The 22,021-nt window shown below is 35.1% G+C and overlaps 3 protein-coding genes across 10 annotated transcripts; 2 read left to right on the plus strand and 1 right to left on the minus strand.

Moving 5' to 3' along the window:
* The first annotated feature begins 117 nt into the window (after positions 1-117).
* Positions 118-22,021, plus strand: LUBEL (Linear Ubiquitin E3 ligase). 6 transcript variants are annotated; one of them, XM_081986573.1, is made up of 26 exons: positions 122-490; positions 3,519-3,605; positions 10,315-10,483; positions 10,532-10,671; positions 10,720-10,869; positions 11,149-11,296; positions 11,357-11,739; positions 11,789-11,997; positions 12,057-12,853; positions 13,090-13,337; positions 14,145-14,333; positions 14,391-14,573; positions 14,804-14,926; positions 14,984-15,043; positions 15,094-15,297; positions 15,357-15,564; positions 15,620-18,330; positions 18,777-18,974; positions 19,026-19,153; positions 19,208-19,364; positions 19,443-19,532; positions 19,635-19,771; positions 19,827-20,037; positions 20,091-20,251; positions 20,903-21,071; positions 21,520-22,021. In XM_081986573.1, exons 1-26 carry the CDS (start codon positions 485-487, stop codon positions 21,547-21,549), a joined length of 7,296 nt encoding a protein of 2,431 aa, XP_081842699.1. In that variant the 5' UTR covers positions 122-484; the 3' UTR covers positions 21,550-22,021. The 6 variants fall into 6 exon arrangements, with proteins under 6 accessions (XP_081842698.1, XP_081842701.1, XP_081842700.1 ...); XM_081986572.1 differs by lacking the exon at positions 20,903-21,071 and adding an exon at positions 20,635-20,803 and having other exon boundaries at positions 118-490; positions 10,315-10,671; XM_081986571.1 differs by having other exon boundaries at positions 121-490; positions 10,315-10,671.
* Positions 1,274-2,128, plus strand: LOC145733666 (uncharacterized). The gene is made up of 2 exons (XM_081986596.1): positions 1,274-1,669; positions 1,809-2,128. Exons 1-2 carry the CDS (start codon positions 1,401-1,403, stop codon positions 2,083-2,085), a joined length of 546 nt encoding a protein of 181 aa, XP_081842722.1. The 5' UTR covers positions 1,274-1,400; the 3' UTR covers positions 2,086-2,128.
* Positions 3,162-9,240, minus strand: LOC145733657 (uncharacterized). 3 transcript variants are annotated; one of them, XM_081986584.1, is made up of 3 exons: positions 8,943-9,240; positions 8,625-8,883; positions 3,162-3,281 (listed from the first exon to the last, which is right to left on the minus strand). In XM_081986584.1, the coding sequence occupies exons 1-3, from the start codon at positions 9,069-9,071 to the stop codon at positions 3,163-3,165; spliced, it is 507 nt and encodes a 168-aa protein (XP_081842710.1). In that variant the 5' UTR covers positions 9,072-9,240; the 3' UTR covers position 3,162. The 3 variants fall into 3 exon arrangements, 2 of the variants coding, with proteins under 2 accessions (XP_081842710.1, XP_081842709.1); XR_014179252.1 differs by lacking the exon at positions 3,162-3,281 and adding an exon at positions 3,407-4,978 and having other exon boundaries at positions 5,229-8,883; positions 8,943-9,179; XM_081986583.1 differs by lacking the exon at positions 3,162-3,281 and having other exon boundaries at positions 3,407-8,883; positions 8,943-9,179.

Consider the following 22,021-nt stretch of genomic DNA (forward strand, 5'->3'; position numbering starts at 1 on the left):
TGTCAATAATTCACCACTCGACAACCCATCAAAAATAAAGTAATTTCTAGCCTTTAAAGTCAACTTTTAGACTTGTTTTGAAATTGACTAAGAAAGTCATTAGTAGGGGGTGCAAACTTTTCGTTGGGCCACCCTGTAACACACTTATTCGCTCTGCAATCATCAAAAACACTGTCGGACACCGACAACAAAATGTTAACAATTCCGATTAGCAGGGCTATCAAAAATTTCCTGCATTTGGTGCCAGAATGGAAACGGCTCAAACAAAAACTCGAAAATACCACCGGCTAATGCTAGAGACGTCTCATGCGTCTTATTAATACCACGAAAATTTGGCAAAATGTCAAACGGTGCTACTAATATTAGAACCAACCGTAATCCAGATTGTGTAGGTACGTCTTTTGCCCGGCTAGTAGTGTTCGCGGACCTATTGACAATGTGTAACAGTGTCTTAATGGACTAAAAGGGCGGTTTTGTGAACAAAATGAGCGTAAGTTGGTCTGCTAGTTATTGCGACCGTCAAAGCTGATTAGCTGCTAGAATTTATATAAAATTTGGGCGCCAAAAAAAAGTTACTTAACATATTTACACATCCAGACTTCCGTGAACGAAAATCAGCTGTTTTTATAGAACACCAATGATGTAATAGACATCCTTGTGTTTTTTTATTAAGAAAATCAGAATCAAGTCAAAAAGTGTTTTATAAACTGTTAATTAACTTTAAATAACGCCCATAATAAATAAAATTGTTACTTTTAACTATAATCGCTAAAATTGACACTAAGAAAGATTTTTGGTTCTTAGAAATATTACCAGCACACATTGTTTTTTGTGAAATTGTCTTATCTGAAGAAAAAAATATACTGGGTGATTCAGATAAAACTTCCAAGAATTGTTTACTGCAACAATAAAATGTAAAATGTCTAATTAGTTGAAACATACACAGGTAGGTATGAGTTACATTTTGAGAGCAACTTTGTTTTCAAATTAGTTTGCTGTTGTACTTTCCAGCACAAATGTTCTAACCAACTTATTTTGGCTTGGCTGATGGACTTGATATAAAATTCTCTTTGATTTTTCACTCACAACTTGCAAACCAAGTACAAGAAAAAATTTTAAAAAACATATTTCTTACTGCATCTCCATTGTTTAAGTTGAAAAATCGCTAACGCCGCCATTAAAAGAGACGTTTTAGGTTTTCTAGTATAGAGGGCGGTGCATTACTGCATGATAGAATTGGTAGAGAAACGAGGTTAATGTATAGATTTGACACTCTTGACAGAACAACATTGACAGATAATCTCAAATCTCACACAAAGAAACGTTATTTTGGAATTTCTGAATCTGTTAAAAGTTTAAACAATTTAATTTCCTAAATAATTAGTAATTACCACCTCATTATGGCTATAAATACGAATAGTGTACGAATCATTATTGAAGAAACAAAGAATGTGCCTCGAAGAAGATCCTCAATTTTTGAACGCTCTTCAATACATTTCAATACAGAGGAAGATGAAGTAGAAAAAAAACTTGATGAATGGAATAGGCGTTGGGGAAAAGATAATGCAGATTCGGCTAAAGAAGTATTAGTGTATCCTAAGGAATACTTACAGCAAATCAAGCAGGAAAAAGAAATGTGGAAATCAGCTGTTAACAAAGTTATAGACAGGTAAAGGAATTATGGTATCCTGTTTCCTCACTTTTATGAGAATTGCAAATTACCTTGTTTCACTTATCTTTCCCAAGTTGAAGCTTGTTTCTTTAGCTATTATAGGATACTTCATTTACCAACGTAATTGTACTTTTAGGCTGGATTTACTCCAGAAAAACATGGAGGATGACATGGTAGAGCATTATCCACTCTCAGAAGAACAAGAAAAAAGGCTATTATTTATAGACTCTGAAATTGATAAATATTTCAGTACTATGACCACTACTGTGAGAAACATTGATATAACTTACTTTGAGCGTAAGAACAAACTTAGAAATATCCAGAATGAGATGAACTTGGAGTTTAAATTAAGAATAGCAGCAATGGAAAATGATATAAATAAATTAAAGTCTACAAAGTTTAATGAGGAATGAGGTTATTTTAGTTATGAAACTGTAATATAATTGATTGTTGCAATAGAGTGCTATTTATTTTCTATTTCATATTTTTCTGTTTTGTACACAGTAGAATTGTTATTGAATTACAGTTATATCACAGGTTATATTGAATTATTGAATAGATACCAGAAAAGTTAACCAATATTATGAAAGTCATAATATCTCAAAAATCGACTACTGAACTCAACTCTTACCAGCTTAACATTTAATACAATACAAGTTGTATCAAATAGATGCAAGAAAACTTTTCTAAACATTTGAAAGCACAGTCAGGAACAAAATTGCTTGTTAAACCCACTTGGAGTGAAAAAATTACTGTTTTAAGCACATTTTTGAAATCCTCACCAAATTTACTATCCAATAACATGGAAAAACACTACAAAGTTTGATACAATCAGGGAGAAAAGCAGTGTCAAAATTTGTACTGCCAGAAACTGAGTATTTCTATTTGTATGCAAGACAAACTTGGCCCACATAGGGCTTCCGGTTTGGCAGATTTCAACAAAATTACGAAAATTGCATCCTGGTTTAAAATTTAAAAGTTAAATAAGCATTCTTATAGGTATCTAAACACCAAGAAAAACGTGTTCAGCAAAATGTATGTTGTACACAAAATGCAATATTTAAAAACCATTTAAACTTATAAACTGCAAGTTAAATAATCTGGCAGTTTTCAAAGAAAACTCCCTAATTCTTAGCTAAATATATCAAGTTATTTATCATTACAGCGGTAATAAACTTTTAAGTAGCTTTTTGTCCCTAGAACACAACGTTTTATAGACTTGCTGACCCATATATCTCAGTGTAATGTACTGTAATTGCGAAATAAAATGAATCAAGGCCAACAAAATTTCCTGCTTATTTGTGGCGAGTATGTAGATCTAAAAATATTTACCTATCTCCTATTTAATAGGACCAGCCAACATTAATCATCGTTCCTGTTTTATTTTAATTATATACCTCTACAGATACACTGTGACCTAAAAATGTTAAGTTATGTGATTGTATATACTTACCTTTTTGCTGTCCCATAATAAATTATTGTAGACAAGTTTACAACTTTATATTATTTATTCTCCTGTACCTCTGGTAACCTTCTCCATACAATGCAGAATCTCGTTGCCTAATTGTTCCATTATTTAGCCACACTGACAGCTCTTTCTTCTCTCCTCCTTAAAATAATGTAAAAATAAGTAATCGCCCTCAAAAAAATGCTTCAAACCTGCACTGGAAGAATATGAAATATCGCAGTGTTACTTAACATACAAGGTACAAAATTTAAATAAATAACAAACTATTTGTATTTGTCAAAAAATATTTTATTGTGGCTACAATATAAAATACATGATACGAGATAAAAATAGAAAAGAACGTTTTGAAATAACGGCATATTCTATATAATTTTTCAGAGCAAAAACGATAACAAATGGAAACCTATGGTGATCTCCAATCCCTCCACCAGACTTAGGATGGCACGAAACATGCCACAATGGGTGGTAAGTTACTATTTTACATCAATTTAAAATCTCTGGAAGGGGACAATTTATTGCTTTATTTGTTACACCACAGGAATGTTGTTTTAGTTTTATATAGCCCAGATTTGTTGTAAACTTTACTATAATCTACTATTTTGAAAAATTATGGAAGAACTGTTTGTACCTAGAAATGTGCAGGTGACCAAAAAAAAATCAAAACAAAAAACATTTGATCCTTTTAGAAAATGAAATTTCAAAGTTTGTTTAAAAATTACAGTAGAAACTTAAACTCTATAGGAATCAAGTAATATATACAATATAATTGTTAACCTAGTAGCAACTATAATAATGAATATAAAAAAAAACTTAATAAGTGAATAATTATAAAAAAAAAACTATAGCTAAATAAAGAACTTTGTTCTGCAAAATTTTACATAAATACAGCCAAAGTGTACCAAATCCTATTTGGTTATACATGATTGCCCTGGTTCTTAAAAACGAAAAGTGCTTATCACTACCTACTTTAGCAGCACAATAAACCTAAAATACTAGTGGAATCTTAAACAATGTAAAGCTAATCAGAAAATTATTCGTAATCAGTTCGGTAGATAAAAAAGTGCGTTTTGGTTCAGTTTCTTTAGTTTCTAGTTTGTAAAGTACATTATATTTTTTGATAGCAGCTTAAGAAAATGTACGTCGTACAATTATTCAACTTTTATAAAAAATTTAAATAAACAAATCTCAGAGAAACCAGCAATCTAAGACAACACTCAGAATTAATTAAACCTAGACACACAGCTATATAGAGCTTTTTTGACGTCACAATGACGTAGTATGACAATTGGTCAATCTATGGTTTTGCCAAATTACGTCATCGTGACGTCAAAAACGCTCTGCTCGCTCTATGGAGCTTGGAAACGAATGCGGCCTCATTAATCACTCTCACGTTATATGACCCTAATTTAGCTTCTGTGAACACGCTGAATATTAGTACATTATTGGTTGGTCGTGGACAAAATAATATAACCACCATAAATTAAAAATTTGAATTTTTTATTAGTATTTACCAGTACAAAAACTAGTCAGAAATTAATAATAACAAAGATGTGTCAATGAATAAATATCTGAAATCACCAACAAAACAATTACATCCACAATCATGTAGATTATGTAGATAACATGTCTGTGTAACATAACATTGAAGAATAGAATTTTTCTAGATGTCTCAAGAAATTTTCCATTGTTTGCAATATTGCTAAATTGTGATAGGAAAATTGTCCATTTTCATGTTTTTAGAAGTAAAAACAGAGGAGTTTCATTAATAATGAAGCTAAAGAGTTTCATTATTTTCAACTAGAAAATTCACTCAAAAGCTGTAAATTTGCTTAAGAAACCTTGAAATGTAGGTAACAAGTCAATTTCCAAGTTTTCAATACTATTTTAAACAATTTTGATAAGAAAATTGTCAATTTTCATGTTTTTGCTTTAGTTTCATTATTTTCAACTAGAAAACTCACTTAAAAGCTTTAAATTTGGTTAAGAAACCTTGAAATGTAGCTGTCAAGTCAATTTTCATGTTTTTAATTTAGTTTCATTATTTTCAACTAAAAATTCACTCAAAAGCTGTAAATTTGCTTAAGAAACCTTGAAATGTAGCTAAACAAGTCAATTATCAAGTTTTCATAATTAATTTCAACTATTCTGATAAGAAAATTACCAATTTTAAGTCAATTTTTATGTATTTACTTTGGTTTCATTATTTTCAACTAAAAATGCGCTCAAAAGCTACAAATTTGGTGAAGAAACCTTGAAATGTAGCTAACAAGTCAATTTTCAAGTTTTCAATACTAATTTAAACAATTTTGATAGAAAAATTGTAAGTTTTCATGTTTTTACTTTAGTTTCATTATTTTCAACTAGAAAATTCACTCAAAAGCTACAAATTTGGTTAAGAAACTATAGAATATAGCTAACAATAAGTCAATTTGCAAGTTTTCAGAATTAATTTAAACAATTTTGATAGGAAAATTGACAATTTAAAGTCGATTTGTATGTTTTTACTTTAGTTAGAATATTTTCAACTAAAAATTCACTCAAAAGCTTTAAATTTGGTTAAGAAACCTTGAAACGTAGCTGTCAAGTCAATTTTCATGTTTTTAATTTAGTTTCATTATTTTCAACTAAAAATTCACTCAAAAGCTGTAAATTTGCTTAAGAAACCTTGAAATGTAGCTAAACAAGTCAATTATCAAGTTTTCATAATTAATTTCAACTATTCTGATAAGAAAATTACCAATTTTAAGTCAATTTTTATGTATTTACTTTGGTTTCATTATTTTCAACTAAAAATGCACTCAAAAGCTACAAATTTGGTGAAGAAACCTTGAAATGTAGCTAACAAGTCAATTTTCAAGTTTTCAATACTAATTTAAACAATTTTGATAGAAAAATTGTAAGTTTTCATGTTTTTACTTTAGTTTCATTATTTTCAACTAGAAAATTCACTCAAAAGCTACAAATTTGGTTAAGAAACTATAGAATATAGCTAACAATAAGTCAATTTGCAAGTTTTCAGAATTAATTTAAACAATTTTGATAGGAAAATTGACAATTTTAAGTCAATTTGTATGTTTTTACTTTAGTTAGAATATTTTCAACTAAAAATTCACTCAAAAGCTACAAATTTGGTTAAGAAACATTGAAACGTAGCTGACAAGTCAATTTTCACGTTTTCAAAATTAATTTCAACTATTCTGACAGGAAAATTGGCAATTTTAAGTCAATTTTCATATTTTTACTTTAGTTTCATTATTTTCAACTAAAAATTCACTCAAAAGCTGTAAATTTGCTTAAGAAACCTTGAAATGTAGCTAAACAAGTCAATTATCAAGTTTTCATAATTAATTTCAACTATTCTGATAAGAAAATTACCAATTTTAAGTCAATTTTTATGTATTTACTTTGGTTTCATTATTTTCAACTAAAAATGCACTCAAAAGCTACAAATTTGGTGAAGAAACATTAAAATGTAGCTTTCAAGTCAATTTTCAAGTTTTCTAGAACTATAAAATTCACTCAAAAGCTACAAATGTGTTTAAGAAACCTTGAAATGTAATTTTCAAGTTTTTACTATAGTTTCATCATTTTCAACTAAAAAATTCACTAATGGGCTCCAAATTTGATAAAAAAATACTTAAAATGTACATTAACCAATTGTCAGAAACTTTATGAGTTAGTTTTGGCACAAACTAAAAAATTGATAAAGAAACTGAACCAGTGAATGTAAAGTAGGTCTTAAAAATGCAAAAAAACTAATTTGATCATCTGCAGTTTAGTAGAGTGGCTGCTTTTTAAAATTACATTACACTAGAAAGTCACCTTTATCACTGAATGAACTGGTTAAAACATTACTTTTACCATATTTCATCTTCTTTTAACAAAAATATGTAAACTACTATGTAAGAGTTGCTTTCCAAGTCTTTAAGCACTAAAACGAATAGTGTAAAAAAAATCACTGAGTGCAGTAACCAGAAAAATAATATAAAATTGTTACTGCAAATAGTTATAATAATTGCCAGCTACACTACTATGTAGGTAGTGCTAATCTAAAAATTATATGTTCTGAAGGTTATACCTTCTACTTTAAACCTAATCAATTCTTATCATCATTACCATCCTCCTCTTCAGAGTTTGAGTCATTTTCACTACTGGACTCTGACTCTTCTTGAACTTGGTTCTTGTCCATGTCCACATCATTTGAGCTCATACTATTCCCTTCTGATTCAACCTTAACTCCATCACCTGCATCAACTTTTTTCTTCTTTTCTGGTGTTTCCTCACTGTCACTATCCGTGTCACTCTCCTCTTTTACATTGCTGTCATCCTTTTTCTCCTTCTCATCAGACTTCAGGTTTTCTCCATCTTCGTCGGGAATGTTTTTATATTTACTTCTTCCCTGAACCTTATATTTATACCCTAAATCCTCCCTCATATGCAGTTTTCTATGTAATTGCATGTAGGACTGTGTGGAAAACTCCCGGTTGCATATATCACATTTAGCATTTTTCATGCCTTTTATAAAATACTTCTTTCTGTTCTTCTGGTTGTGTTTCCTCACTCTATGTCTTAGCAGTCCTGCTGAACTATTGAAAATCCTTGCGCAAACTGTACAAACATAGTCACCATTTTCATTTGCTTCAAGATTCATATCAGCTGGAGTGTCAGCTATTAGGGACAAAGTAAGGGCATCACTTTCATATGAAGTGCCATCAGCAAAGTCCTTCAATGTGAGACTGGTATTCTGAACTTCTTGGTCCTTTTTATGTCTTGACAAACAGTCATCATATTCTGAACGAATCATATACTCAGTGTAACAGTAACCACACTTAAATGGTAGTTTACCAAGGTGGAATTGTTTCAAATGTTGCTTAAGAAGTCTGATTGATGGGAATGATTTTTGGCATGATTCACAATTAATGTCTGTCTTATCTGATGAGGAAGATAAGAAATGGCCACCAGAATATAAATCATCTTTTGGAAGAATAGGAACATAGTTGGATGGTGTTGAGACCTGCTCTTTGCCATTTGTAATGTCAGGTTGTTCAGCTGGAGTGGCACCGTTTGCTCGAATTTTATGTGAATCAATTTTCTGCTTGGTTATCACTTCATCCCAATCATGCTTTGATTCATCTTCACTGTTGGAAGAGTCATCATGCTCCAGTGATAAAAATGAAGTGGGATCAATTTCTACACTCATTTCTTCAGCATTGGACTCATTAAACAACTGACTCACATTGACATTGGACTTTAAAACTGATTCTTTGGAATTGGATTTTTTGTTTAGTTCAGATTTTTTAAGTGGAGGTGGATCAAGTGAAGACAATGGAATAAACTTTTGAAATGTGCTGTTTATATTTAAAAACACATTCTGATTTGTGTCCTTATTCTTCTGGGTTCCACCATCAGAAGTGTTAGGAACAGGACTGATTGTTGTTGTTGGTATAAGATTCAAAAAAACATTTTGGAATGAGTTTGTGTTACCTGTTGTGCCTTGATTTTGTGATCCTACCAAGATCTTGACATATTTCTGGTTGGGAAGTAGCATGTAGGCGTTTCCCTGTCCAGTATTTTGAGATTTGGTCGTGTTTTGAGATTCATTTTTTCTTTGAGATTCCTTGACCAGTTCCACATAGTTTTTTAACACACCAGCAGACTGAACACACTGTTTTTTGAAACTATACGCTATATTGAGCCGCTTGATACACGGATGGCACAACAAAGGTTTGAAGGCAGTCCATTCCTAAAAAAAAAACAACAAAAATAATCCGGGATTCCGGTTAACAACAACAAAAAATTTACCACTTCAGATACACAAAGTTGTAGTTTACTCATCAACGTTTCGTTCGGTTCGTTTTCGATGTGGGCCAAGTCGATGAGATTTTTATCATATTTGAGACACACACGACAAAAATTGGGCAAAGTAAACATTTTATACAAAATTAAATCATTAGAAGGGCTTCAATTTATTTTTATTAAAAACCCCCAAACTGTCAAAGCTTTGTCAACCGATGCGCCATATTTGATAATCGTAAATAAAAAACAAAAATACAACCTAAAAAATTAGGTTGCATCCACAAGCTGATCGATTATGTTGTTTTCTCTCTCTGGCGCGTGGTTGTTGATTTGCTGCGCTTGTCATGGTGCAACCCGCTTTTCTGCACGGATCAAAACATTCGACCGCTACCAACCCAATAAACTGAATAATTTGATGCTAAATTTAAATTTGACCGCCAAATACTGAAAAACTTATTTTTAGTATTATTTTGCTTTAAAAACAGAATCAGCTATTTTTGTCTGAGTAGGTAGAAATGTGAAAGTGGTTTAACAACTTAAGGAAATCGGATCGATGGCCGATTATTTAAAACTGAGTATATCAAGGCAATGATTGTTGCGCATAAAACTTATTTTTTATTTCTAAAAATAGTCTAAAAGTTGACTTTTAAAGCTAGAAATGAGTCCAAAAGTCTATTTTCAAGACTTTTATTGGTGTACAACTCAATTTTCGCATTTAATTCAAAAAATTAGTGTTCAAGACTAATATTGTAGCATTTATAGTGCCAAAATTGTTTACTTTCATTTCTGAAGAGTCTGAAACTTAACTTTTACTATTAAGAATAGTTTTAAGCTCGATTTTTCAGTCTAAAAGCACTAAAAATAGTCCAATTGGTTGAGTGTAGAAGTCAATTTCATAGTGAAGATGAAATGACATTTTTAAGACTATGAACAGTGTACAAACTGGCGTTCAAGCCTGATAAGTCAAAAACTTGCTGAAAACAGCCTTAAAGCACTAAAAACAGTCTAGATTTTTAAGAAATGCTCGAATTATGATCGTTTTTAAGTCAATTTTACTTTTTTAAGTTTCTTAAGTCAATTTTCAAGACTAAAGTCTTTCAATTTGTCTGAAAACTATGAAAACGGCTTACAAAGGCAATTTTTAAGCCTCTAAATTCAATTTTCATTGTTTCAAAGTAAATTTACTGGTTTGTAAGTCAATTTTCAAAACTAAAGTCTTTGAATTTGTCTGAAACCTGGCTACAAAGAAATTTTTTGTGATGATTGTGTTATTTAGGTCAATATCTATCCTTTTAATATTTACTCAATCTTGAATTAAGCCATATCAGCAGCTAGTTGTGGCTTTTCTATTAAAACCTTTAATGACATATTTTTGCAGAATAAGAGTGGTTCAAGTGGTATTCCACCTCCGCCAGTTCCTCGAGCAGATGACCACACCAAAGGACATTTTGATATGCTACACAAACAGAACAACCACGAACCTGATTATGAAGTGATCGAATTTGGCCAATATTCCAATGCACCACCTTTAAACAACATGGCACCAGGTAAATGTAGAGTAAAAGCAAGAGGGAAACTAAGAATTTGTTTCCTAGCTCCCCAAAAACGTTGTCAACTGTGTGGATCAGCTGCCGCGTCAGTTAGTGTGCGCTGCGAACACTGCCAACAAAACTTTTGTCTCTCTTGCGATGACATGTACCATCGACATCCTAAAAGGCAGACCCATTTAAGACGAGTAAGTCGTTTTACTCCAAAATAAAAAAAAAATTAATGAAGCTTTTAGAGAATTGAAGAACGTGGAACTCAGCCAATTCGACCACCACTACCCCCCAAAGGAGAAGCCCCTCCATTACCCGTACCGCCCCCTAGAAGACGTAGATCAGGTTCGGTAGGCCCGTCTCCGTGTCCCTCACCCACTCCCATGAGAAACCAGGTAATTTTGTTACATAATGCAAAAGTAAATGCACTTATTAATTTTGTTAACACTGGTTGATACATTGATACATATTAACTCTGCTAGAATCTATATGCCTACTAAATAAGATGGTGGATTGAAGGTTTAACCCAGTATCCTGCATGGCTTAAGCTTGAACTGATATAAATTTAAAAAAACATCACATACTTACCTACAATCACAGGACATAAGTTGTTACTTAAAGCAAACTTTTAAGCGCTTAATCAAATTGGGAAGCGATAACTGAATTTGTTTTAGGGGATGACTTCCTTTACGATGCCCCGAAAGGAAGGCGCGTTCAGCTTGAAGGAGAAAATGAACAGTTTACGACGTGGTCTTACTTTGGGAAGCAGACCTTTACCTCCCACACCAAATAGTCCTAGCAGTGGTATTCCAAGCTATCCTAGTAAGTATTCCTTTTTAGTTTTAAGAAATATCTTAGTTTGGTCTTGTATTTTCTACACAGCATCAAGATCAAACTCCCAAATCTCCCAAGAGGATTTCCGTCAATTCCAAGCTCCTAGTCCCAGCCCGTCACTGCAAGAAAGGTACCGAAAACACCAATTAGCAATGCGAGGTACCACCCCAAACCTACCAAGTACTGTAGCCGAATACGACCAACCATCCAGTAGAGACTCAGGCTATCCAGATTGGGATCAAGACCAACGCGGATTTCGTAACAGAACCGGAAGCGTTTCCGGGTCAGATGTGGGCAGTAGAGTTTCCCGGAAACTAAGCAACACTTCCTGTCCTCCCAGTGCGCGGGGATTGCCTCACACCACTTCCGTTTTTGATTTGAACAATCCCATGCAATATCACAATCAAGGTGCTTTTGTGCCGATGCAACAGGTACGGTTTTGTTGTTATGCAAAATGTTTGTGTAACGGTGGTTATCCAGGCACATTCAATGGCTCAACTAAACTATCCGATGCCGTGTTGCCAGAACGCTTGGATGGAACAGCACCAGTGTTGTTGGAATCCTTCGCACGGTAGTAATATGAGCCTTAATATGATGCCAGGTGGTTATCCGGGGAATCCTATGTGGATGGGGCCTTACCATGGTCCACCAGGCATGTATCCTTATGGACTACCTCCACCACATAGCAGGTAAGCTTAGCCTCTCACTCACAGTAGTTTTAAATTTAAGAAATTAACACCTATTTCAGGGGATGTTCACACTCCCGACCGGCTTCTCCAACTCAAAGCATCAAATCCCGCAAATCAAGCTTAAGTAGAAAATCACGCAGAAAGTACCGAGATGAAAGCTCCGACGAAGATTCAAACGAAATAGACGACAGGCGATCAACCTTCAGTCATGGAGATAACAGAAGTGAAAGACGTTCACTTGGACGATACGTAATTAGAGAACGGCCACTTAGAGACACCTCATCAATGCCCAGAGAAGCAATAAGAAGAAATATCGGCAACAAAAGTGACAGACTTGAACGCGGATCTGTTGGTAGAAGCAGAGCTAGTGTTGTTGACACTTCAAGCGGCGAAACTGATGATGAGCAAAGCGACGATAGCCGGAAGCACAATGTGAGTTACAGCGAAGAGCTACTTGAAGAAGATGAAGAAGTCCCACCAATCAACAACAAAGATGAAGAACAACTTCCGAACACTTCTTGGAGTTGTGAACACTGTACTTTTGTGAATGACGCTGGTACTAGAGTGTGTTCAGTTTGCTGTAAAACACCCACAGTCAAAGTGAATCTGGTTAGAACACCATCTTCAGTGTCCCAAACAAAGAAATCTTCCCTGCAAAGTGGTGTATCATCAAAAAAACCACCAGTCGGTCGCGAGACCAAAAGCAACAAAACACTGCAAAGCCCCAGTTCTGACGATTACAGCGCTAACAGTGCAAAAGACTACAGCGAAACTGAATCAATGCAGAACAAGTTGGAGAAAATCAACATCAACAATCTGGAGGTGGAGAAAAAGAAACCAGAAGCAAAACCCAAAGGTAGGACCATTAGAAAGATCAGTTTCTGGCCTGGGACAAAGTTTACCGCCTCGTTTTACAAGAATAAATAGTTAAATGTCACCCTAACAAACCTAGAAATCTATAAAAACTGTCGTGAGTGTTGTTATTGTGCTGTGTTTATGTGCTTTTTACTAATATTAGTGCGTATAGTGTCAGTCGTATAAATGTGCTTTGGTGTGTTTCGTGTCTCTTTGATGATAGTCCTTCATTTGCAGAAGACTTAACAATCGCAAGTGAAAGTGAAAAGACTGATGACGGTCAGAACGGGGCGCTGCAGGAAGATGATTTGGTTGAAAGGGAAGTGGAAGCGATTAATCAAGCAACATCTTCAAAAGTTTCCACAGGGTGTGGACCCTCTCCACCTCCAGATTTACCAAACCAAAAAGACGAAGAGGATAATGCTAAAAGAATGGTTTCTACTAGCATTGGAACGTCACCACCACCACAAAATATATCCACCCAAGTACGTGTTTCATAGTTATAAACGGATACAAATTTACTTACATTAAGAGGCTGAACTGTTCAATCAATTTTATGTTGATGAAGCTTTCCTTCTTCTTCATGTAGCTTCTTCATTATCGAAGGTTTGCTAACATTATGGCAATCCTGACTGCTCTGAATAGATCTTCTTCCAATTGACCTTTTCCCCCCACAATCTTCCTCTGGATTATTAAGTGGAGTAATTCATATTTTGAATTCCGCATTATGTTACTCAGTAAGGTGATCTTTCTTCTCTCTTCACATTTTAACACCTCCAACTTTTTATTCATTCTGGTAAGCTGTTCTGTGTTGATCTGTTAAGCGTCCAAGTTTAGCAAAACATAGTACTTCAGCATGCATATTCTAAGAGATCTACAGGGTATCTTCTTCGTTTTGACAAAAACTACGTACTTTCTCTATAAGGATCTTGATTTCAGAGAGATGTTTGTACCCAGATGGTTATATTTGGTAACCCCTCTAATTGTCTACATAGAGGTGTTCTTGCGGAGCGTTGTTCTTTGTTATAATCATCTATTTAGTCATTTTTGTGTTGTGTCAAGCCAAAATGTCGTCTGGCAGTGACGACCCTCAGTTCTTGTAGGCATATTTCTAGCAAGGACAGTATCGTCTGCATAGCGCAAGTCATTAATTGTGACGAAGAATGGTTTTGTGTAGCTTCCTTCTGGACTCGGTAATTAGTTTCATAAGTCCTTTTACCAAATTTTAACGGTCTTCACTTTTAACTGTAAGATAATTGTCAAAAATAAACATGATTGATACAATTTTACAGACTTACGATGAAGTGAAACGAGATAATCATCAGAGATCTCCCTCAAAGAGTCCAAGATCAGCGAGTAGAAGCAGCAAGCAGAGAGATTTGAAAAGATCCCAATCAATGCACACCAGTTCTTCAAAAAAAGGTTCGGAATGGTCCTTGCAGCGATCGTCAAGTCGTCATAGTTTTACCAGTGATTCGCAGGTGAATCAATCCACTTTCAAATTTTTTTTTGTATGTTATATAAAGTTGTTTTCATAGAGTTTGCCAGCAAGTCGAGAAGGTAGCCCAATGCCGTTTGATTATGAAGAACCCTATTTCGACAAACACCCAACAAGGCAAAGAAAACCACAAAGCAATCCTAGATTGTCAAGTAGCATTATGGATCTCAGACGAGGTGATCTGTACAGGCGGCCTAGTCATCAAGAACTTGGATATTACAGGGTGAAATTTACAACTGAATTATTTCATCCGCCCATATGCAGCTTTTTATATTGTCCCACCTTGATGTTGAATTAATTTTAACATAGACGTGAAAGTATCAGTTTGAGCTTAGGAAATGCATAAGCTTGCAATGTGATAGTGATTAACACAAACAAATTGCATGATTTACTACTTTTTGTTTAAAAAAGATTCAACTGCATGTTTATAAGCGTGTGTTTTTTTAATTCCAGGTGGACCCTATGGAAAGTCACCGTCCAAGAAGCGATTCATTGCACCCAGAGTATTTTGAGCCAAACTTTGAAAGACGGAATTCATTCAAAGCTCAAGGAATGGAACTAGTCAAACTACTTCGGGTAATTACACCTTAAACTTGCCATATCACATTTTTTTGTTAAATTTACTAATTTCAGGAAGCTGAACAGTTTAAATATACAGCAGACGAAGTTCAGGCGGCTATTCTACATTGCAAAGTATGTCAAACTATCAAAATAACACTCCCAATTAACCTTTCGTTATTTAGGATATGAATCCCATAGATTGGCTAAAAGAACACTGGGGCGCTATGATCGCAAGCGTTCAAACCCTCTCCACCCAAATGGGAAGAGAAGGTCCCATGAACATAGTGGGCACCGTTTCTGAAAAAGAGGCTAGAGAAGCTTTGCGCATGCACAAAGGCGAACTATGGCCAGCTGTTCAGGAATGCGTGGAACAGCGTCAACGCAAAGTAAGTCCAACACTATAATAACAATAACAAAACGTTTAAATTAAGTTAGTAAATTTTAGTACGCTGAACTGGCCAGTAGAGGTGACTTTTCCAGAGAAGACATTGTTACCATGTTGACGTCACATCACGGTGACTTAGAAGCTGCTTACAATGAATTAGGCAAAACACAGATCAAGCCTTTTTTAATGAGGATTTGGGGTCCACCGACCGGAATCGAAAATGAGGCGGGTAATGATGGGGCTACGCTGCAAAAATTCAGGGGGGAAGGTACGTTTCATTGTTTTTCTTTAAAACACATTATCTTTTGTAATTTTTTTGTTAGATGTTCTTAGCGATGAAGAAAAACAAGTTAAAAAACAAGCCGTGGCGGTAAGTTCTAACGAGATTAAGCCAATATCTTCCCCCAAAAGCGTAAGTAGCCCCACTTTATCAGAAAAACCCTACATTCCTGGTGAATCCCAAAAAAATCGTTTGGATGATAGTGACGATATGCTTAATTCCCTTAACGCGTTAGAAAACGAAATTTTAAGAAACATCCAAGATATGGACAACTTGCAGGAAGTGCTTGATCAAGAAAATGCTGAATGGAGCAACAGTCAAAAACGGGCAGCTAAAACCGACTCTCCCACAAAAACTCCTCTAGAAACTATAGAATGGCACACTTCCTCCATCAATCCAATTTATACAAACCTGGAAACTCCTCAAAGTCCTAAAGCGTATGTGGAGAAGAGTAGTACAGTAATCCAAGTGGTGGACGCTGTTGGGCTTGATTTACAAAAAACTGCAAACCAAGAGTCTGGAGAATCGTCAAGTTCGAACGAGGAACTTGGGTTGGGTGACGAACAATTTGTAGACGCTTTAGAAGAGGGTTTTGACAAACCCTCACCTAAATCGGAAGTAACACCAACTGATAATACTGGAACAGAAGTGGAAGTTAACTTTAGTAAGGTTGAAGTTTCCAAGATGGATCTTCCAGTAAATAAAGACAGTGACAAAGCCTCTACATTGCAACTTGCAAATAACGAACAGGAACTTGGAGTATCCGTGGAAACTGCTTCGGGCTTGGGGTTTGAAATGGTAACACTCTCAAGCTTGGAAGCATCCAGTTCCCAAGAAGAAAATACCTTAAATCACACTGAAGTGCAATTAAGACAAAATGAGGCTGTTAACCTAACGGAAGAGAACATAGACGAAAAACCTGTTCATGATGACAAACAAAGTGCAACAAGAAAAATCAGCGTATCTACATTCAGTATCCAGTTATCTGGAAAACAAGCATCTCCAGTCCGTTACCTACCCACCGACGAAATACTGAATGATTCAATTCAGGAGAGCACAGCTCAGTTGATACTGAAAAAATCACCGGATGTAGAACCAGTTGAAGAACAGTCTTCAAACATTGAGGATTCCAAAGTTGAAGACAAAGAGAGTGAAGAAACTTTTAAAAATTTCCTTGAAATTGACTTCGAAAAAACCGTGGAAGTGAGCAAGAAAGAAATAAATACTCTTCAAGATATTAGAGAAACTGATAGCTCTGATAGTCAAACTAATGAAGCAATTATTGAAGAAGTATTAACTCAAGAGATAGTGAGTGAAGATGAAAAAATAAATATTGAAAAACTAGCAATACCAGATCGTAAGGATACCACAGAGATAACAGAGAGTAAAGTTAAAAATGATGATACAAATCAGGTTGCAGTTGAAGTACCACCGGTGGAAGGTCCATCAAACACTTTACCACCAAGTGGGATCAAATCTATAAAATCGAGCAAAACCAAAAGAAAATCCAGCAAGAAAAAAAAACGAAAAGCTGTAAAATTGACCAGAAAAGCAAGTTCGAGTAGCACAACTGAGTCAAGTGATGCACCTGAGCCTGCGCCTACTGAAGAACGTAAGTTAAGCGCCAATGATAATGTCGTAAACATAGTCACCAAGTTCGAAATAGCGTCAGGACAAGATGCTACCAAAATAGCTCACCGACTAGAGCGTAAACGTCCTGTGAAAAAGAGCGACAGCAAAAAGTACGCTAAGTTTAAAAGTATGGCAGTTAGGCAAACTCCAGATTCTCCAATTGAAGAAAAACCTGAACCGATATTGGACGTAGCGGTGCAAGAACCTACTCGTCCTGTAAAAGATTTAAAACCAATAACGACAACCAAAATTCAAATGGCACAAAACAACCAAAACGTGTCGTACCACAAGAGAACTTCTAAAATTCCAGTTTTGACTAGACAAAACTCAATATCTAAAGACAGCAAACCTATTAACACTTCAGGCAGTAAAATTCCAGTTCGCCTGTCCAGTCCACCAAAAGAAAAACCAGTAAATTCAACAAACCCTGAATCTAACAAAAATTATGAACAAATTGAGGAAGTGTGTGACGAACTGGAGTTTGCTACAAACACTTTAGAAAAATCAATCAAAAACGAACTTAAAGTGACTGAAGATAAAAACATCCCAAGCACTTCACGTGGGTCCGACTTTAAAAAAAGTCTCTCATTTCAGTCTAATAAAAGTGATGAAGCACCCAAAACATTCAACAAAAGAATGTCGCAATCATCATTCAAAACCTCCTTTGACTCAAACGCCAGCTCAAAACAAATGTCCTACACCAAAAGTCTGGATAATGATAGCGACAGCTCAGTGTCTGAAAGCAATTTAGAAGAACTACTCTCCGATGATGAGTTTGAAGAACTGGAAGAAGACGACAACAATAACAACAGCAACTCGGACGAGTATCAAAATTTTGAAGAACGTAAAATGCAAGCAGCTGAAGAGTTGAATATAGATTTGGACGAGTTGAACGAAAGGGTGAATCAGTTGACTGGTACTGATAAAAAAAATGGAATAGTCGGTAACTCGATTGAAGAAATATCGGAAGAGTTTGATTCGGAAGATGAAATCGAAGTAGACGAAACCGAAAGCAGTGATGGAAGGAGTGGGTTAATTATTGAAGATGAATTTATTGAGGAAGACGACGCTGATGAATTTAAAGTAGAGAGAAAAGAACCGACTGAAATTGAAGTTTTAGAGGTAAGAAACGGTCTTGTGCTTGCATAATTGTGTTATTCAGTAGGTTTTTACTTAAGTAAAATTCTGCAGGTCACCAAACTGGTAAAACTGCTTTGGCATTTTTATCATAAGGTCGTAAAAAGATTAATTATTCCCATTCAGGATATTCAAATTATATTTCTAGAATGTTATCAAGTTCTATAACGTTTTGAAAGTTTCTAGCATCTCGTAATATACTATTCTGATATCCTAGTAATATTTTAGAACATTCCAAAAACTTCCAAAGAGTATCAGAATCATCTGGAATGATCTAGGATGTGGTAAGAAATTCTAGATTCCTTTGAAAGTATGGAAATTTTCTAGAATGTTATAAAATATTTCTTAAAACCTCTACAATGTTACCAAAAGGCTATAAATTCTTCTAAAAAAAAAATACTAAATGGCTCAAAAACTTATTTGTTAAATAGAGGCAGGCAAGAAGATTTTTAGCCGAAGGACAAGTGAAAAACTACGAACAGGCTGAACTAGCGGCTAGCCTGATGGCCCTAACATTTTCTTCCCAACAAGCTTTAGAAGCGGTCAAAGATTGTAGCAGTCTAGATGCGGCCATCGCCTTCTTACAGCAAGATTGTGAGCTTTGCGCTGGAAAATATCCAATGAATCAGGTAATTACAAAAGAAAAACGATTTGAGTTTGTGTTAGTTATTTAAATTTAGATGGTATCCATGTTGAGATGTACTCACCGCTGTTGCCAAGAATGTGCCAAAAACTACTTTACTGTCCAAATTACCGATCGGAGCATAATGGATTGCAACTGTCCTTTTTGTAAAGCGCCGGAGTTAAGGTAACCAATAACTTCAGTTAACCCACCACAAAGACTTAGCAATAACAATTCTAGCCACAACATCATCAACGAAGATGAACTGTCCGACTATTTTGGTAACTTGGACATTTTACTAAAAGGGATCTTAGATGGTCCAGTGCACGAATTGTTCCAGCAAAAATTGCGAGACAGGACTTTGATGCAAGATCCCAACTTCAAGTGGTGCGTTCAGGTATGTTTTTGTGCTAAACTACTCTGCTTGCCTATTTGGATGTCTTGATTTTGAATGAACAATAATACCTATTTCTAGTGTTCGTCTGGATTTATTGCTCATCCTAAACAGAAAAGACTCATTTGTCCTGATTGTAAGTCTGTGACTTGTGCAAACTGCCGAAGACCAGTAAGTACACATTCAACTATGTTGTTTCACGTTTTTGTTGCTCGTTCCACTAACTTTAAAATGGTAGTTAAATAAATTGTATGTATCATATTATATTTGCAGTGGGAAAAACAACACGAGGGACTTACCTGCGAAAAGTTTGCGGAATGGAAGGACGCCAATGATCCTGAAAACCAGGCGTCAGCGGTAGCAAAACATTTAGCAGAGAATGGAATTGATTGTCCAAATTGCAAATTCAGGTAATTCACTCAATATACCAATTTAGCCTAGATAGTAATAAGTTTTTCTGATTAGGTATTCGCTAGCAAAAGGTGGCTGCATGCATTTCACCTGCATTCAATGCAAACACGAGTTTTGTTACGGTTGTGGCAAACCTTTTATGATGGGAGCCAAATGTGGCATAAGCCAATACTGCGCCAAATTGGGTCTACACGCTCATCACCCTAGAAACTGCTTGTTTTATCTGCGAGACAAAGAACCGCACGAGTTACAGAAGCTTCTGAAGGTATTTCCACAACTGAAATCTTGAGTGGAGTAACTCAAATGGGAATTTTGCAGGATCACAAAATTAAGTTTGATACTGACCTTCCAAATGATAAGGAAGAAAATGCTAAAGCGATCGTTAAATGTCAGGTGCTTTTGCAAAAAGAAACTCCCGCAGGTTTAACAGATTCTGTGTGCAACAATGACATCAGTCCTGGACAAGCTGGCTTATGCAGGTAAAGTATGTTGGGTAGGGGGTCTTTAAATATACATACATGTCACAGAATAAATACAGTCTGTCCCAAGCGAGAAACTTATTAAGTAACAAATTTCTCAACCTATTTTTACCTAACACATAAAATTTATAAAAGAATAATCAAACTTAAATTCGCAAGTCCCTATACTTTACATAACAGTTGTAAATAACGTACGTCAAATTTCCATCTTGTTCAGTTGACGTGTAGTAGAAAAGGAAGAACAATTATTACGCCACTGCCTCTAGCCCTAGGACTGACTTTACCTCAAATCCACAGTACCTCTTTTTAACACCCATATTGGGACATGTTTTAAAGACCCCCACATGAAAACTAACTTATTAGAAATGAACCGTGTCTTCTAGAATGCATTATATCGAATATTTGAGCCTTTCGATACGCAGAAATCGTATAGAAACCATTGAAATTCTCCAAGAGGACGATCTAGAAACGGTTGTTCGAAGAGCGGGAAAAAAATTGCCACCTCATGGCTACGCAACACCAAAAAATATGTACCGATATAGATTAAAACAGGTAGAATTGCCCCCCACAAACCTTATTACTGCTAATTATAAATTAACAAATCTTTGGAGATTCCACTTATTAACCGCTTTTTGTTTTGGTGTGTGGCAGGCAGCACTACATCGAGTACTTAGTGGGCTTGATATTCAGACACAAACTGGACCCAATTTCGATCCTGGACCTGGTTGAGGTCAGTCAAGAGTTGCGTAGGCGCGGCCGGGAGCTTCCAGAACGAGGTCCATGGTGCGACGACAAGCAATATAGAGAAATGTGCGCTAAGGTACTGGGAAACCTTAGATGACAATTAATACGCAGTTACTAATCAAAGCTTTAAGGTGTGCCAATTGGACTTAATACTGTGACCCGCTAAGTACTGTAAGGGCTAATGTAGTGCTGCCATGATTTATTCTTGCTAACCACTTGTTAACTTTAAAGGCTCTTTTTGCCATTCCTTCTTCACCCATTCCAATGAAGACCAGTTCCCTGCAGGAAAGTGTGAAGGCCTCAAAAAGCCTCCGCTATTCCACATTGTGAACAAACGAGGCTATCAACAATTCCTAGTACATGCAAATGTAATTGCTTTTTTGATCTGGAACTTTGTTTTTGATTTCTAGTCCTTCTTGTGGCAAAATTGCATATAATTCCGCCTGAAAAACTGATGTGCTAACCACTACTAACTCTTTTCAGTAATTAAGTACACAAAACTAAACTTTTCCGATTTTTTTTAGATTGTTATGGAGCAAGTTCCATTGGAGTAACTTAGTTATTGGATCCGTCAGATCAAAAGCAGATAAATTTCTGTTATACAGATTAGATTGCTGGCCGTAAAATAAAGGCAAATGATGAGACTGATGAACTACTTGTATTACAGCAAAATTACGGAAACGTGCAAGATTTTGACAATAATTGTTTTTTTTTTGTGCTGACGACTGACTTTAAGTAAGTAAATTAAGTGCCAATAGTGTCAGTTTACGCTAATCTAATCAAAAAAACGATTATTACTAAGAATAATTTGTAATCAATAGGATCATAGAAGCGCTATATTTTTGTTGCGTACTTTATTCAAAACGTTTTTTTATGTAGTCAATTAGTAGATAAGTGATTTATATTGATTTTAGCTCAATTACTTTAATCTTTTATATATTTCACCTATTTTATCATATTTAATGGTTTTACTGCACTTACGACTACCTTCCAACGAATTATATCAAATGTTACACATTACCAAAA

Source organism: Ips typographus, linkage group LG9 (assembly GCF_016097725.1).
Source record: "Ips typographus isolate SLU linkage group LG9, UJ_Ityp_2.0, whole genome shotgun sequence".
Lineage (NCBI taxonomy): Eukaryota > Metazoa > Arthropoda > Insecta > Coleoptera > Curculionidae > Ips > Ips typographus.